General features: G+C 37.1%; 1 protein-coding gene across 2 annotated transcripts in view; it reads left to right on the forward strand.

Moving 5' to 3' along the window:
- EMC2 (ER membrane protein complex subunit 2) overlaps nt 1–16421 on the forward strand; it is a 49392-nt gene that overhangs the window by 17911 nt on the left and 15060 nt on the right. Inside the window, exons 6-8 of one of the 2 annotated variants that reach the window (XM_077942337.1) lie at nt 11021–11161; nt 14586–14671; nt 14823–14882. In XM_077942337.1, the coding sequence (XP_077798463.1) occupies nt 11021–11161; nt 14586–14671; nt 14823–14882 (287 nt within the window). 2 annotated transcript variants of the gene reach the window in all.

The raw sequence follows: 16421 nt of genomic DNA on the forward strand, positions 1-16421 counted from the left end.
AAATTTTCTGAACTTTTATGCCCTGTTTCCCTTTTAAAACTGAATGCCTTTAACAGCACCCAAGTTACCTCTTGAATGCTTTGCTGCTTAGAAATTTCTTCCACAAGATACCCTAAATCATCCTTCTCAAGTTCAGAGTTCCACACATCACTAGGGCAGGGGCAAAATGCCACCAGTCTTTTTGCTGAAACATAACAAGAGTCACTTTTGCTCCAGTTTCCAACAAGTTCCTCATCTCCATCTGAGACCACCTCAGCCTGAATTTCATTGTTTGTGTCATCAGCATTTTGGGCAAAGCCATTCAACAAGTCTCTAGGGAGTTACAAACTTTCCCACATTTTTCCATCTTATGAGCCCTCCAAACTGTTTCAGCTTCTGCCAGTACCCAGTTCCAAAGTTACTTCCACATTTGTGGGTACCTTCAGTAACGCCCCACTCTGCTGGTACCAGTTTACTGTGTTAGTCTGTTTTCATTCTACTGATAAAGACATACCCTAGAAGACTGGGCAATTTACAAAGAAAAAGGTGACTTACAGTTCCACATGGCTGGGGAGGCCTCACAGTCATGGCAGAAGGCAAGGAGGAGCAAGTCACATCTTACATGGATGGCAGCAGGCAAAGAGAGCTTGTGCAGGGAAACTCCCATTTAAAAACTATCAGATGTTGTGAGACTCATTCACTATCATGAGAACAGTGCAGGAAAGAGATGCCCCCATAATTCAGTTACCTCGCTGGGTTCTTCCCATGATCCATGGGAATTGTGGGATTTCCAATTCAAGATGAGATTTGGTTGGGGACACAGCCAAACCATGTGAGTGTGTGTGTGTGTGTGTGTGAATGTGTATGTGTGTGATGTGTTTGTTTTGTTGTTTGATGTGTTTGTTTTGTTGCTGAGAACTTTCATTATTTTGTGAAGATTCTCAGAATATAGAAAGTTCAAGGAAAACTTTTGACAGCTGCAAACCTGTCTAATAAAAAATAAAAATAAGAAATAGCTTCTATAAGCTTATATAGATACTGAGAATAAAAAGTTAAAATTGGAAAGTTTTTGAATAATTTCCTAATCTTACAATTCTAATAGCTTACCATCTGTCTTAGTTCAACAGTTTCTTAGAAAAAGCACCCATTTTTTTTTTCTGAAGATTTTCTCATGTACTTATTCTTCACTTATAAGACTTCATTGTGGTTTCAAAGATACTCATTTTTCACTTAGCCATAGATTGAAAAAACTGAAATCAAGTTTTTGAAAACAGCTTCTGAATTTTATTTTTCTCATCCCAGGTTAAAAATCAATATAATTTAATTTTGGAATTAGGAATACAGTATTTTAATTCTGTCTCAGTTTACACTGGAAATTTTTAATAAGTTATTTCACTTCTTCAGAATATAAGATAATGTATAATTATTGCTCTGTCTTTGTAGTACCTTTCATATTTTATTGCTTTTTGTGACTTTTAAAACTGGCTGAAAGAGAAATCCAAATGTTTCCTCCCATAGAATATGTGTGAAGTGGTACAAATTGAACATCCTTACGCTGAAAATTTGTAATCCAAAATGCTTCAAAATTCAGCACTTTTTGAAGAATGAAATAATGTCACAGGTGAAAAATTTCACCTCTGATCACATGTGATAAGTCACAGTCAAAACACAATGAAAACTTTGTGTTCTGCACAAAATTATTTAAAATATTGTATAAAATTGTTACCTTCAGGCTATGTGTATATGGTGTATAGGAAATGTCAACCAATTTTGTGTTTAGAGTTGGATCCTTATCACTGTGATATCTCATGTATACAGAAATATTCCAAAAATTGAAAATATCTGAGATGTGGAACACTTCTAGTTTCAAGCATTTTGTATAAGGGATACTCCCTGTAGTAACTAAATCCCCTACCGGTAGGTAAACATTTGAGAGCAAGGCGACTTAATTCAGCTTTGCTAAATGTATTATTTTTTTTAATCAAACATGATCTAGTCTTTTCTCAGTCCCTTCTTTCCTTCTGTAAACATGTATTGAATACCTCTCATGAACCATCAAAGAGTTGCCCTTACTAAGAGTAGAGATACTGTTTTTGTTCCTGTGTCCTTAGGAAGCACTGTGCTAGACATTGAAGGAGAAAACATACCTGTAAAACACCTAGAACTAATAAAGTCTATAAGTAGGCTCACTAATATGCAACGGTTAAAGTTACTGTGTAGAAGACATCACCGTTTCTTTTTCCAAAGCAACTTAGTATCTCAAAGGCGGGAAAGTCCAGTTTTATTCTCATTTACTGTTCTCTGCGTTGTAAAAAAGTGATCACGTGACCTTTTATTTGTCTTATGCCTCTGTGTTTCTGGATATCCAGTATAGAAATGAAGTTGTTCATTGAAGCTTTAAGCAGCTGTACTTCCTATTCACATGCATTCATTATTCTTTCAGAGAACATTTGTTATGCTTGCAGTGTGCATGGTAGTGGGTACAAACACAAGGATGAATAAGCCTTTTCTATGCTTCTGGTGAGGTAGCATGATGTGATGAACATGCTGTAGACTTTGAAACTGATTTATTCTCTTTCTTTGGTGACTTGCATGAATTTTGAGTCTGGAAGGCCTTAAAGGAATGAGTGTGACTTAAATGATAGAAAGACATTGTATCCCAAGTGAATGCATGAATAAGCCTTAGCATTATTAAAGTACAAGGCCTGCTTAGGAAAAAAAGAATGGAAGTTCCAGAATTTTTTATTTGAGAGAATGGTGGAATGGCATACCTTCTCCCCATCTTTTTGAAAGCTCTGAAATACTCTATTGAGAAAGTCATACGCATGTTAAAAATTGTGGACAATAGGCCGGGCGCGGTGGCTCAAGCCTGTAATCCCAGCACTTTGGGAGGCCGAGACGGGCGGATCACGAGGTCAGGAGTTCGAGACCATCCTGGCTAACACGGTGAAACCCCGTCTCTACTAAAAAATACAAAAAACTAGCTGGGCGAGGTGGCGGGCGCCTGTAGTCCCGGCTACTCGGGAGGCTGAGGCAGGAGAATGGCGTAAAAACCCGGGAGGCAGAGCTTGCAGTGAGCTGAGATCCGGCCACTGCACTCCAGCCTGGGCGACACAGCGAGACTCCGTCTCAAAAAAAAAAAAAAAAAAAATTGTGGACAATATAAAATGATATGGTAAAAAAAAATAAGTCTGTTCCTCTATCCCTGAGTTCAGGTTTCCTCTATCCCTGAGCTCAGGTACTCCTTCTCTTAGGGAAGCCCCGTTTTTTGTTTGTTTGTTTTGTTTTTTTTTTTGAGAGTGAGTCTTGCTCTGTCTCCAGGCTGCGGCTTAATGCAGCTTCCCGAGTACTTGTGACTACAGGTGCATGCCACCACACCCAGCTAGTTTTTGTATTTTTAGTAGAGACGGGGTTTCACCATGTTGGCCAGGATGTTCTTGATCTCTTGACCTAGTGATCTGTCCGCTTTAGCCTCACACAGTGCTGAGATTACAAGCGTGAGTCACCACGCCCAGCCAGGCAAGCACTGTTAATGATTTTTTTATGTGATCTTTCAGATATATTTTTTCATGCACAAATAGGTGTGCTTGTGTGTGTGTGTGTGTGTGTGTGTATGTGTGTATTCCTCTGACGGGGAGAATGGCTAGAATTGCAAATGTGGTATAGTCTATGTAACAGTATAGTTTAAAGATCATGGCATGTCATCACATCCTTTACATTATCCTGTTGAGTAGGATTGCATTGCATGGATATATATTCCCTTGTCTTAATGAAAAAATTTCTTTAACTAAGTCCCCTTGGTGAACCCTTAGGATGATTCTGGTATTTCCTCTCAGAAACAGTTTTTCCATGGATGTCATTGGTGGGATGAATCTTTAGAGGTGAAATGTCTGGGTCAGGAGTTCCATGGATTTTAAATTTTGATTGATGTTATCAAATTTCCTTCTGAAAAGGCTTTTTATTCATCTGTACTCACTTTCTGTGGCATATGAGAGTGCCACTTTCCCCATATACTGCCACGTGATATATTATCAGCTTTTTCCTTTTAATAGTTGCCTAAATGGTTAAAAATGTTACTTTGTTTTAATTTGCATTATGAGTACTGCTGAACATCCTTTAATATTCTTTTTTTTTTTTGGACGGAGTCTTGCTCTGTCTCCCGGGCTGGAGTGCAGTAGCGCGATCTTGGCTCACTGCAAGTTCCACCTCCTGGGTTCACGTCATTCTCCTGCCTCAGCCTCCCAAGTAGCTGGGACTACAGGCGCCTGCCACCTCGTCCGGCTAATTTTTTTGTATTTTTTTAGTAGAGACAGGGCTTCACCGTGTTAGCCAGGATGATCTCGATCTCTGGACCTCGTGATCCACCCGCCTCGGCCTCCCAAAGTGCTGGGATTGCAGGAGTGAGAAGATCTTTTAGTATTCTTAAACAGCCATGGGATTACAGGAGTGAGAACATCTTTTAATATTCTTAAACCACCATTTGTATTTTTCTTTCTGAGCTGTCTCCTTTTACACTTTTTTCAAATTTCATTTCTCTTCTGATAAAGAGAGGGCAAAGTTCTGGTACTCTGCCTAGTTAACCTTCTTCTCCTCCGCTGATTTACTTCTAAGGAAGATAGTATTTTATACCTCTGAGTTGATTCATTGTACAGAGTAGCTAGAAGTACAAAAAGAAGGTCTATATTTGTTAACAACTTGGTAATTTTTAATTTTTATTCTTAGAGAATGGAGTATGAAGTCAAATTTTGATTAGGTAAATACCATCAGTTAGTTTTAGAGATAATGTGTCATCGAAATAGGATATATTTTGAAGGAGATGAGAAGAGATAAGTAATTTGGAGGCTGTTCTTAGGCTATAGATTATGGGAATCTAAAACTAAGACAGGTGGAATTGGAGGGGACTGGGCTACTGACAACTTTTGTTATTTATATTACTCCAGTACCAGTTTTGCACTTTTTTTTTTTCGGCTTGCGTTTTGAAAATGATTGACTTTTCATACTTTGGATCTTCCTTAAGGGGAAAAAATTCTATCCATTGAGTGGGAGAGTGCCCAGCATTTGGTAGGCTTCCAGTGAATACTTGTTGAAGGAATGCCTTTCAGAAAGCAGAGTAATTATTGTTTTTTAGTTGATTTCATACCTCAGAAAGATCAGATTTTGTCCTGAATTGTGAACTCTGCCTATTGTGATATATCAAATATTTGTAGTTTTATTTATGAATTAGTTGTAATTTTCTCTGTGCCAAGGGTAAAGATTATTTTTATTTTTATTTTTTGGTGAGGGGAGGTGGGGAAGGGGGTTGATTTTTATTCAGGCTTCTCACAGTTGTTAGAGCCGCTCTGTCTTCAGAACAGTCACAACACAGGAAGTGCACCACTGAGACTGCCTAGGAAAGTCTGACCAGCTAAATCTTATTGCTTAAAATACACATATTCACAAAAACTGATAAACACAGGAATGTATTTGAATTTGCAAATGTCCTGACTAGCTGTAGTACCAAACCCTCCACCAACCCCTCATTCACCTTGAAAATCAGTGTCAGTCACATCTCCCTGGCCCCCTAACTATTCCTTCAATTCCCTATTAAATCTCTTGTCTCAGAAGGGTAGCCTCCTGTAGCAGGAACCAGACTGTGACGTGGGAATTAAGCCCAGCTCTGCAGGTTGCATTTTCATCTTGTTCGTCTTCTCGTGTCTTGAGGGTAAGATGGTATAGTGAATCCCACAATTAACACTCAGCCAGTTCCCCACTATAACTAGGGAAAGAAACTTGAGAGGGTCGGAATACATCCATTTGATGAGTAGTTAACTGAAAAAGGGTTCATTTTGGTAAAACTTTTTCGCCTTTGAGTCATTTCAATGAGTTATTTGGGATTCTTTAAAAAAGGTAAAGTAAAGGCATCAGAGGGCTTTGACACACTCTGGCCATACGCCAGCCTGCTTGTGCCTATTGGACTCAGCAGAGGGAGGTGGGCCCTGCCTCCAGGGCCAGCAAAGCTTTCTCCTGGCAATTCTGGGCGGGGCCAGTGTCTGGGCCACAGCTAGTCCAAGTCTGTCATTTAAGATCCAATCAAGCTCCTGTCTGAAATTCCACCTTCTTCTGTCCGAAGTGGTTGTGGACACCCCCAGGGGTTGGTATGGAGGACCAGGTGCAGCCGCGGGAGGCAGACAGGCTCAGAACATGTTTCCATTTACAGGGAACAGAACACAGGCCTCTGTGTGACTGTGGATCAGTGTGCAGGTTGCAGTGATGAGTAGAGTAAAACCTCTTCTTTGAGCTCAGTATCTCTGGTAAACACAGGGAACTGCAGGCAACAATGCTGCTGAATACACCCGAGTACACAGTCAGACATTTGTTCCATAAACAATAAATGTGTAAGACCAGTTACCTTGAGAGGGTGTCTTGCTCTGGAAGATGGTTTTAAAATGCCACATTTTTCAGGCTTCTAGGTATAAACCTTGGAGGCAGGGAACCTGGATTCTGCTTTCCTTTTGCTGGTCAACTGTCCAGTTCCTTCTGGGTCACTGAGTCTGGAGTGAGGCAAGAGGGAGGTTCTAGATTGTATTTTGCCTTAATCCTTTAATCCTTTTCTAGGTAATATCTCTTCCCCCAGGTAGCCTATTTAAAATAAAAAAAAAAAAAGTATGTCTTTCAAAACAAATTGCTAACTAGCCCTATTCTGTGTAACATTATAGAAGGCATGTAGCCAATTGGATGAAGATTTATTCATGGTCTTTAAAAGTTTGAAACAAATTATATAGGTTTCCATTTATGGTTTGGCATTAGTGTATATATATATATCTTCAGTTGGAAAAATCTTACAGGAGCATGACTCTTCCAATTCTAGTCTTTATTCAGGGTCTAGCTGTCCTGTAGCCACATCCCCTTTGATTGTTTTAGTAAACATCACAATAACTTTTATGCTCACTCCACAGTTTAAACAATACAGTACTTTTCAGTTGTTCCTTATCAGCTTTATTTATATTATATTTAACACATATTTCAGATAAAAGAATGTGAATTCTCTGAAGCCAGGGATTGAACCTTATGTATTCAGTGCTCTTTGAAGAAAATAGAATAGGATCCATGTTGTTGGCCAGTTGATTTACTTTTGGATAATGGAGTACATTGCTTGTGATTCATGGTATTCTTTTAGTAGCATGTTTTTCACTATCATACATGGGTTCTTCAGAACTATTGTTGCGTTTCTTAATACCTCAAGATTGTTTATTCAGAACATCAATTAGGGCTGCAGACAAATTATTTGAATTGGTGTTGGCTAAAAATCTAAACTTTGTGAGATCAAAAAATGTAATTATTAGCATTGATTAAGGGATGATATAATTTCTTTAGCGAGCTCTGATTTTGTGAATTTTTGAAAACATTTAAGTAAAGTATGTTCAGTTAAAAGAACAGCTTATATGATCATCCAGATTTATTTTCTACTTTACAACTGAGAAAAAGCTGCAGCTTTCTACAAAGCAGAGTATAAATATGAGGAAAATGGTGAAAGGAGGAGTGGTAGAATTGAAGAAAATGATGATGACGTGATAATGAAGAAAGGTAATGTTTATCAAATATTTACTATGGGCCATCACTGAGCTAAACACTTTACATATATTATCTCATTATCATAATCCTTTCAGATATTGTCTTTATTCTATAGGCACACAAGATCATAGAGAAGTTAAGTGACTTGCCCGAGATTGTACAGTTAGTAAGAAACTCTGGATAGGTACTTTGATTTCAGAAATTAAGGCTCTTTATCATGAGGAAAGAAGCAATGGTAAAAAATGGAATTGAGAGTAGGTAGTTAACACATGACAACCAGCTATTACTCCTACAGAAATTTTATTATTTAAATTTAGTCATTTAACAAGACTGTACTTGCCACTATTGAAGAGTATGTGAAGATGAATAACTTGTTTTTATTTTTAAAAATCTAAGCATAATTTTTATTGTATAGAATATTATGCTAAGGAAGCTATGATAGAATTATTATTTTTTTCTTGAGACAGGATCTCGCCCTGTTGCCCAGGCTGGATTGCAGTGAGGCGATTGTGGCTAACTGTAACCTCTGACTCCTGGGCTCAAGCAGTCTTCCCACTTCAGCTTCCTGATTAGCTAGTACTACAGGCGTATACCGCCATACCCAAGTAATCTTTTAAAATTTTTCATAGAGACAACATTTTGCTGTGTTGTCTAGGCTGTTCTGAAACTCCTGGGTTCAGGTGATCCTCCCGCCTTGGCCTTCTCAGAGTGTTGGGATTACAGGCATGAACCACTGTACCTGGCCAAAATTGGTTTTTGTTAAAATCGTTTTTTGTGTGCTCTAAATGAGACTCAACAGCCACAAGAAGCCTTGTTGAGCCTCATTCTGGTTGCTTGATAATCACTCAAAACCTAGGGTTTTGTGTGGCTTTTGGGAGATATGCTGCTTGACTCTATTCACAGTTAGACATTATATGAATAAGGAGTTGTACAACTGAGTAGTAAATGTCCAGAGAGCAAGAGACTATGGCAAAAAAGAGACATGAACAGATTCAGGAGCCCCAGGATTTGCAGTGTAAGACTGCGCTTTGGTTTTTGTCTACATAAAATGAAGAGAGAGAATTATCACTGCCTGCTCCTCATTTCTTTCCTGCTGTAAAATTTGTGATGTATTCATTTATTCTGCAGATAGCTACCAAACTGCAGTATATACTTCCTTCAGTGCCCATTACTGCTCTGTATGAATGCACAGAAACTAAGATGTGTGTTTCTATTTTTATCTTAGGTTTTTGAACCAGTGTATTTGTTATTATAATTGCTTTTTTTATGTATGATACGTTGTATATTGTTGTTTAAAATTTTACATAAGCTTTGAATTATGTGACAAAACTTTAAGACTTGAAATGGCTTTTTTTTTTTTTTTTTTGAGACTGAGTCTCGCTCTGTCGCCCAGGCTAGAGTGCAGTGGTGCAATCTTGGCTCGCTGCAACCTCCACCTCCTGGGTTCAGGTGATTCTCCTGCCTCAGCCTCCCAAGTAGCTGGGATTACAGGTGCATACCACCACACCCAGCTAATTTTCCTGTTTTTAGTAGAGATGGGATTTCACCATGTTGGCCAGACTGGTCTCAAACTCCTGACTTCAGGTGATCTGCCCGCCTTGGCCTCCCAAAGTGCTGGGATTACAGTCGTACAGGCATAAGGCCCACACCCAGCCCTAAATGGCTTTTAAAAAATAATTTATCCTATATCATACTGAGTACTTTTTGAAGTTTTGTACTTTATAATAGATTTTAACTCCAAATATTAGAATCACTTATGCAGAAGTTTTCATTTTTAAGACTCTTAATTCACTTTTGTAAAGATAGATCCAAACCAAATATTTAGAAAAAATGAGAACTTTGGCAGGAGAAAAAGTAAAAGAAAGAAATGCAAAATCGGCCTGGCGTGGTGGCTCATGCCTATAACCCCAGCACCTTGGGAGGCCAAGGCGGGTGTATCACCTGAGGTCAGAGTTCTCGAGCAGCCTGGCCAACATGGTGGAACCCCATCTTAACTAAAAAAATACAAAAATTATCCAGGCTTGGTGGCAGGCGCCTGTAATCCCAGCTACTTGGGGGGCCGAGGCAGGAGAATCGCTTGAACTGGAAGGCAGAGGTTGCAGTGAGCCGAGATAGCACCATTGCATTCCAGCCTGGGGGACAAAAGCGAAGCTTTGTCTCAAAAAAAAAAAAAAGAAAAAAAAAAGAAATGCAAAATCAAAGCTGTTAAATATTCAAGACTATTAACATGTAGTCTTCTTAGCACTAGTTTTTAACTGCTTTCACATGTAATTGACATAGAATAAATGGCACATATTTAAAGTGTACAATTTAGTAAGTTTTGATGTTTGTATACACCTGTGACACCATCACCACAATCAAGATAGTGAACAGAGCCATGCTTAAAGTGTGCTCTAAATGAGACTCAACAGCCATGTTTGCCTCTCTTTCCATGTTTGTATTCCTATATTCTTGAGCTTTCTTCTGGGCTGCAGTTAAGTTACTTGCAAATAGTTTGAACCTTTGAGTGTTTGCTAGACCTGATCCAGAACAGTGTTTAGACCAGGGCTAATTATACCCCATTACTGAAGCAAGATCCTTCTGGATACTCTATTCAGTGCCCATGAATCATGACATTTTCCAGGCTGACTGGTAGAAGAGACTGTTTCCAGCCTTGTATCAGTGCTGTGCACTGTTCCCCTTAACCCTTTCTGGTGTTTGTTTCCCTGGCCTTGGGTAGTTTCCTCACCCGCATGCACTGATCAGTACAAAACTAAGTACTCAAGGGGACCACTGCAGAGCCCCAGAGTCCTTATTCTATATTTTTCTCTCTTTGGCACTCTGTCCTATGAAGTCCAGCCTCTTTGATCATCGTGGACTTTCAGCTCTTTCTCCTGAACTCCTGAACTTGGCTCAACCTGGTTTTCCCCTTCCTGCACAGCACCCTTGAAACTGTCAAAGCAGTGAGCCAGGGTAATAAAAATGGGACTCACCTGGTTTGTTTCCCCACCTCTCAGGAGTCACTGCCCTTCATTGCCTAATGTCCCATATCTTAAGGCAGGAGGAGTAAATCTGGTCCTGTTGTGTCTTTTTGGCCAGGATTAAATTATCTGCTTAATTTAATACAATTATGATAAAGATTGGTTCTTATGTCAGGATAGTATGATTTTCTTTAGAAGAACTAACCTGTAAAAGGCTGTTATTTAGTAAAAAGTTTGTGACTTAATAATATACCTTTGCTCATATGGTAATGATAGTTTAGTAGGGTTTTTTTTTAAGCTACCATGTATATTTTAATTAGGAAGACTGGCTTTGCATAGCTGAATGGTTACCACTTAAACGTTTGTTTAAAATTTTAGAATAGTAGGAGATAAAACGCTATATCTTAGATTTTACATGATTGAGAAATATATTGCTCATACACTAGGGATTTGGGGACATGCTTCTCTAATTAATAAAGCATAGTATTTATTTATTTTTATTTGTATTTTCTTTTATTTTTGTTTTCGAGATGGAGTCTCACTCTGTCGCCCAGGTTGGAGTGCAGTGGCACAATCTCGGCTCACTGCAACCTCCGCTTCCCAGGTTCAAGCAATTCTCCTGCCTCAGCCTCCTGAGGAGCTGGGATTACAGGCACCCACCACCATTCCCGGTTAAGTTTTTTATTTTTAGTAGAGATGGAGTTTCGCCATGTTGGCCATGCTAGTCTCGAACCTCTGACCACAATTGATCCTCCTGCCTCAGCCTCCCAAAGTGCTGGGATTACAGACGTGAGTTACCGTGTCTGGCCAAGCCTAGTATTTAAAGTCTTCTATCTTCCTGAAGTTTTTGTCAGATGGAATTGGTTATTACAAAATTAATACTAAATTTCTTTTTTGCATAATTCTTAGAGTCATGCTAGCCACCACAAATGGACATAATTCAAAATAATAATGAATTATTTACTTTGTAAGAAATCTGCTTCTTTCTTTTAAGAAGTCTTTTTTTTTTTGAGACAGAGTATTGCTCTGTCGCCCAGGCAAGAGTACAGCAGTGCAATCTCTGCTCACTGCAGCCTCTACCTCCCAGGTTCCATGATTCTCTTGCCTCAGCCACCCGAGTAGCTGGGATTATAGATGTGCGCCACAACACCTGGCTAATTTTTGTATTTTTAATAGAGACCAGGTTTCATCGTGTTGGCCAGGCTGGTCTCGAACTCCTGACCTCAAGTGATCCACCTGCCTCAGCCTTGCAAAGTGCTGGGATTACAGGCATGACCCACTGTGCACAGCCTCTTTTAGGAAGTCTTATAGAAGAATCTAGGATGAGAATCAGAAATTTCAGATACCCTAGTTCTCCCTCTTGACACATTTCAGTTGGATACACATCTATTTTCCATCATTTTCAAAAGAATTCTCTTTTAAAAGTTATTTTTAAAGATTAATGATCTTTGAAACAGTCTAAAATATTGCTTTACAAACTGTATTCTGCAGAAAGCTGCTGACCTGAAAACATTGTGTTTGTATGTGTTCAACAGTAGAGGAATGATTCTGTGGTCAAATAACTGAAACAGTGAGTCAAAGTTAGGTGTTTTCAGTCCACCTTCATGAAACTTATTGTACCTAAGTGTCCAGGACAGTGTTCATGCCACTTATTACTATAGATGTGTTAGTTGCTATCATATTTATACTTTGATTTTTTTGTTTGATTTGTGACATTTGTATGCAATATTTTCTTTTTAAAAAAATGTTTATTTATTTTTATTTTTGTAGAGACAGGGTCTCACTATGTTGCCCAGACTGGTCTCTCACTCCTGGGCTCAAGTGATCTTCCCACCTCAGCCTCCCAAAGTGCTGAGATGACAGGCATGCACCTCTGCTCCCAGGTGAATCCAATTGTTTTCAACAAGTTTTCACTGCATACAGTATCTCATCTCTCCTGTTACAAATCCTGTAAGGATTGGGACAAGATATAAATATCAAATAAAGCAAGTCTGTTCCAGTCCTTTAAATATTGTTTGGTTAGAATTTTGTGGCAAGATTTAACACATAAACATTAAGCCTGGAACCAAATGTTAAAAAAGGAAGATAACATTTATTTAATATTATTATATGCTGTGTTAGTTGTTTTATATTGATGCTTGAAGGTAGATGGTATTACTGAGGTTTGCAGAGGTTAAAAAAGCTAGTAAGTGATAAGAATTGGGATTCAGTTTCTTGTCTTTTTGATTTCAAAACAGACTTTTTGCTCTGCATATTGTCTGTGGAAGAAGTAGTGTCATGAAAAATGAAAGATTAAATTAATGTTTCAAATTTTGGTGAAATCAGATATGGCCAAAAGTAAGTTTCTTGATTACATGTTAATTTATCCCTCATCTATTGGGAGGACTAGGGACAATGCTCCCATTTTAAGTCTAAAATTCTTAATGGTTTTAGGGTTTGAGTTACTTTCAGAGCTTTACTTTTACTTCTGAGTTCTTGAGACTTTTAAAACTTTTCATTTATTGTGGTACATTTTTGTTTTACTTAGTAAAATTCTAAAAATTAAAATATATTAAAATATTAAATAATTTAATTAATTAATTAAAATAAATAAATTTAAAAATTAAAAATATTTGCCTGTGCCTACTGTGTGACAGGCATTGCACTAAGGCCTTTGGCATGACCTGGTTAAGGATATAGATTCTTTTTTTATTTTTTTTTTACTCTCAGGATATGCTTAAGAATATATATTCTTAAGACATCATTTTTAATTACCCAAATATTACCACAATTATTATAAACATTGCTCTGACCCTTGTTTATTAGTCTCTTGATTTCTCTAAACTTTTACTTTCATTTCTTCAGAGCCAAATCACTCACTTGCCACCCCATAATGAGTAGCTCTTGATACTCTAAAGAGGCCATATCCATTTTACTTCTGTCTGCATCTTGTGGAATATTATATAAAACAATACGAAATTTTATTCATAATTAATAAGTTTAGCTTGGCCTCAGTTATAGTATGTTTCATTGTTTATCCTTCTGTATTTGAAGCAAACATAGAGGGGATGTAAATTTAATAATTTATACAGTGTGCTCCGGTTCCTGACTGTTTACCTCAGCCTCAAACTTGTAGTCTTGGATTACATACAGTACTGCTTTCTCCAAGGCCTTTGCTCGTGTGTTCTTCCCACTATGCACATGAGTTTCCATAAATAACTTCCTATTTTGATTTTTAATGTCTACTTACTCTTTTTTTCAGTACGGGTATCACATGTGGGACCGTCTTTGCTTTCTGTCTTTCCACTTTGTCCACTCTGCCACAGCATGTGTCAGGATCTCTTCCTTATTTTCATAACACCCTAGATATCTCTGTCATTGCTCTTACTGCATTAAATTTTTTATTTGATATGTTTTTGTCATGAGAATGAGCTTCTGCAAGGAATTATCATTTCTTTTTTATCTTTATATTTTCATTGTGTAGCACAATATTAGCAAACAGTAGAAGTCTGGTACATATTTGATGAATGCACAATAAATGGCACTGATTTTTATGTTTATCATTTTAAAAACTTTAGAATACAACTTTTAATTGTTTTACTTATTATACAATTTTTATTTCAGGACTGTATTATTCTTGTGAAAGACTCATGGGTAGATTTTCTCTTAAAATTGTGAAAAAGTTGTCAGAAGCCATATTTATATAATGATATTCAAAGGCCATGCCATGGTGAGATTTTTTTCCCCCTAATCTCCACCATTCCTCCACCTCTTAGGATACAGATCTTATGAATGAGACAGAGTAAAGGACTTTAAGTTGGATAAAGATTAGGATTCCCTGCTGGCTAGTAATTATCAGAATCTGGATGGTTATTTATTTGGATGAAACGGTGCATACATTGTGTGCATCAAAAGTAAAGCATATGTGATTGTTAGAGGAATGTTTGAATTCCCCAGTGGGATGTCATGGGGTATGTTTATAAACTCCCACTAAGCAGTAGTTCTACAATGGAATTTCTCTGGCATTGAGATAATAATTTGCACAGTCAAATTACCTTCTTTACAAAACCCCAAGGAATCATGAGGGCCTAATCCTTTATTAATGTCAACCCACAGGCTGCAAGAAAGCGTAAGATTGCCATTCGAAAAGCCCAGGGGAAAAATGTTGAGGCCATTCGGGAACTGAATGAGTATCTGGAACAGTGAGTGTTTTACAAGAGGATCGTGTTTTGTTATTCTGATAAATCTTTTTTAATTAAAATGGAATTTGCATTTGATTTTCCTGTTTGTCTTCATGCTGTTCATTTGCAGAATATCTACACACTTACTTTTTTTTTCTTTTCCTCTCACCAGATTTGTTGGAGACCAAGAAGCCTGGCATGAACTTGCAGAACTTTACATCAATGAACATGAGTAAGTTATTAAACACACTTAACATTTTGTTGAGTGCAGTTTTCATCACTGTAAGTTCAGAAAGCACTGTGGTTTCCAGAGGATTGGTGAGAAGGTGTGAATCATGTTGTTTGAAATGAAAAACAAAACAAATCAACAATTAAATGAAAATAAATCAATAATTTGCTGGTCATAATATGTGAATAGCTTTAACTGGGTCATTTGTGTTTTGCCATATTGTTTATGTTTAGGAAATAAGTTTTTCTTTCAAATATAGGTGACATTCTTTGGAAGTAAAAAGGCCTGCATTTGCTAAGCTAAATTTATTTTTGGTGAATCAAAAATGTGAATTTTTAGAGTTCAGATTGTTCTTATAATACAAAGAGTATTATACTCCCTGCTGTTTAAAAATTCTGTCAATTGTATGCATGTATTAGCCTTAGTACTGAGAGAATCAACTCTTCCAAAGTAGAAGCATTCTGTTGCCTGGGTAAAAAACTGAGAATAATCAAGAATGTTGAATGCTGTAGGATCTTGCTTATTGGATGTTTAATGTTTTTGTTAGCTTTTTTATTGCTGTAGTGACAGGAGGAAATCCCAGTGTGAGAGGATTAGTCCAGAGTCTTAGTGCAAGTTTGCTAATATTACAGCATTAATGCTAACCTCCATCTAGAGGCATGTTTTTTATTTTTTTTCTTAGTTCTTCTGAATCTGAAGTATATGACATTGCTTCTTTTCCTTCTTTTTTGACAGAATAGAATCAGATTCTTATGCACGTTTTCTTGTGCATGAATATTTAACCTTGTTCTCATACTACAAACAACTGATGAGAAATAGAATGAAGACATTTGTCTGTTGTCTGTGGTCTATATATATAATGTGATAGAGAGGATTGAAGTCTATTTGCATAAGTCTAAGAAAAGTGAGAGCTAAAATAAAAGTAATAGCTGTGATTTAATGAATGTATAGTATATTCTGGGAACATTTTTGAAGTTCTCTGCTATACTCTGAAACAGATACTCTGGTTTTGATTAGGAAATTATTTCCTGAATCACATTCAGTATAGATGATGTGCTTGTTGTACACATATGTAAACATACTTATTTCTTATGCATGTGAGGCAGTGTATAATACTTATATTTAAATACATGAAATTGAATCTTTAGAATATAGTAAAAATAATTAGCATTAATTTTATTTTGTTTCGAAAACAGTTGACAGTCATTTAACATTTTTTTGTAGTTTTTAAAACTTTTCTAACTGAAAGCATTTTTAAACATTTCAAATTAACAAGGATTTTTTTTTCAAGTTAAAGGAATACCTAATGCAGAAAATTTGAGAAACACAATAAAGCATAAAGACCAAGACAAAAATTACATGTAATTCCAGCATCCTAAGTTAACTATAGTTTGAATTTTGTCCTTCCTTACCTTTTAAAACAAAAGCCCAAAATAAAACTATCTTTCGTACTTTATACTTTCCCTTATATTTTGTCAAAAATTTCTTGTCACTATAACAATCTGCAGTGTGTTTTGAATGGTTTTATATTATTTCATCTTA

The sequence above is a fragment of the Macaca mulatta genome, chromosome 8 (assembly GCF_049350105.2).
Source record: "Macaca mulatta isolate MMU2019108-1 chromosome 8, T2T-MMU8v2.0, whole genome shotgun sequence".
In the NCBI taxonomy this organism is placed as follows: domain Eukaryota; kingdom Metazoa; phylum Chordata; class Mammalia; order Primates; family Cercopithecidae; genus Macaca; species Macaca mulatta.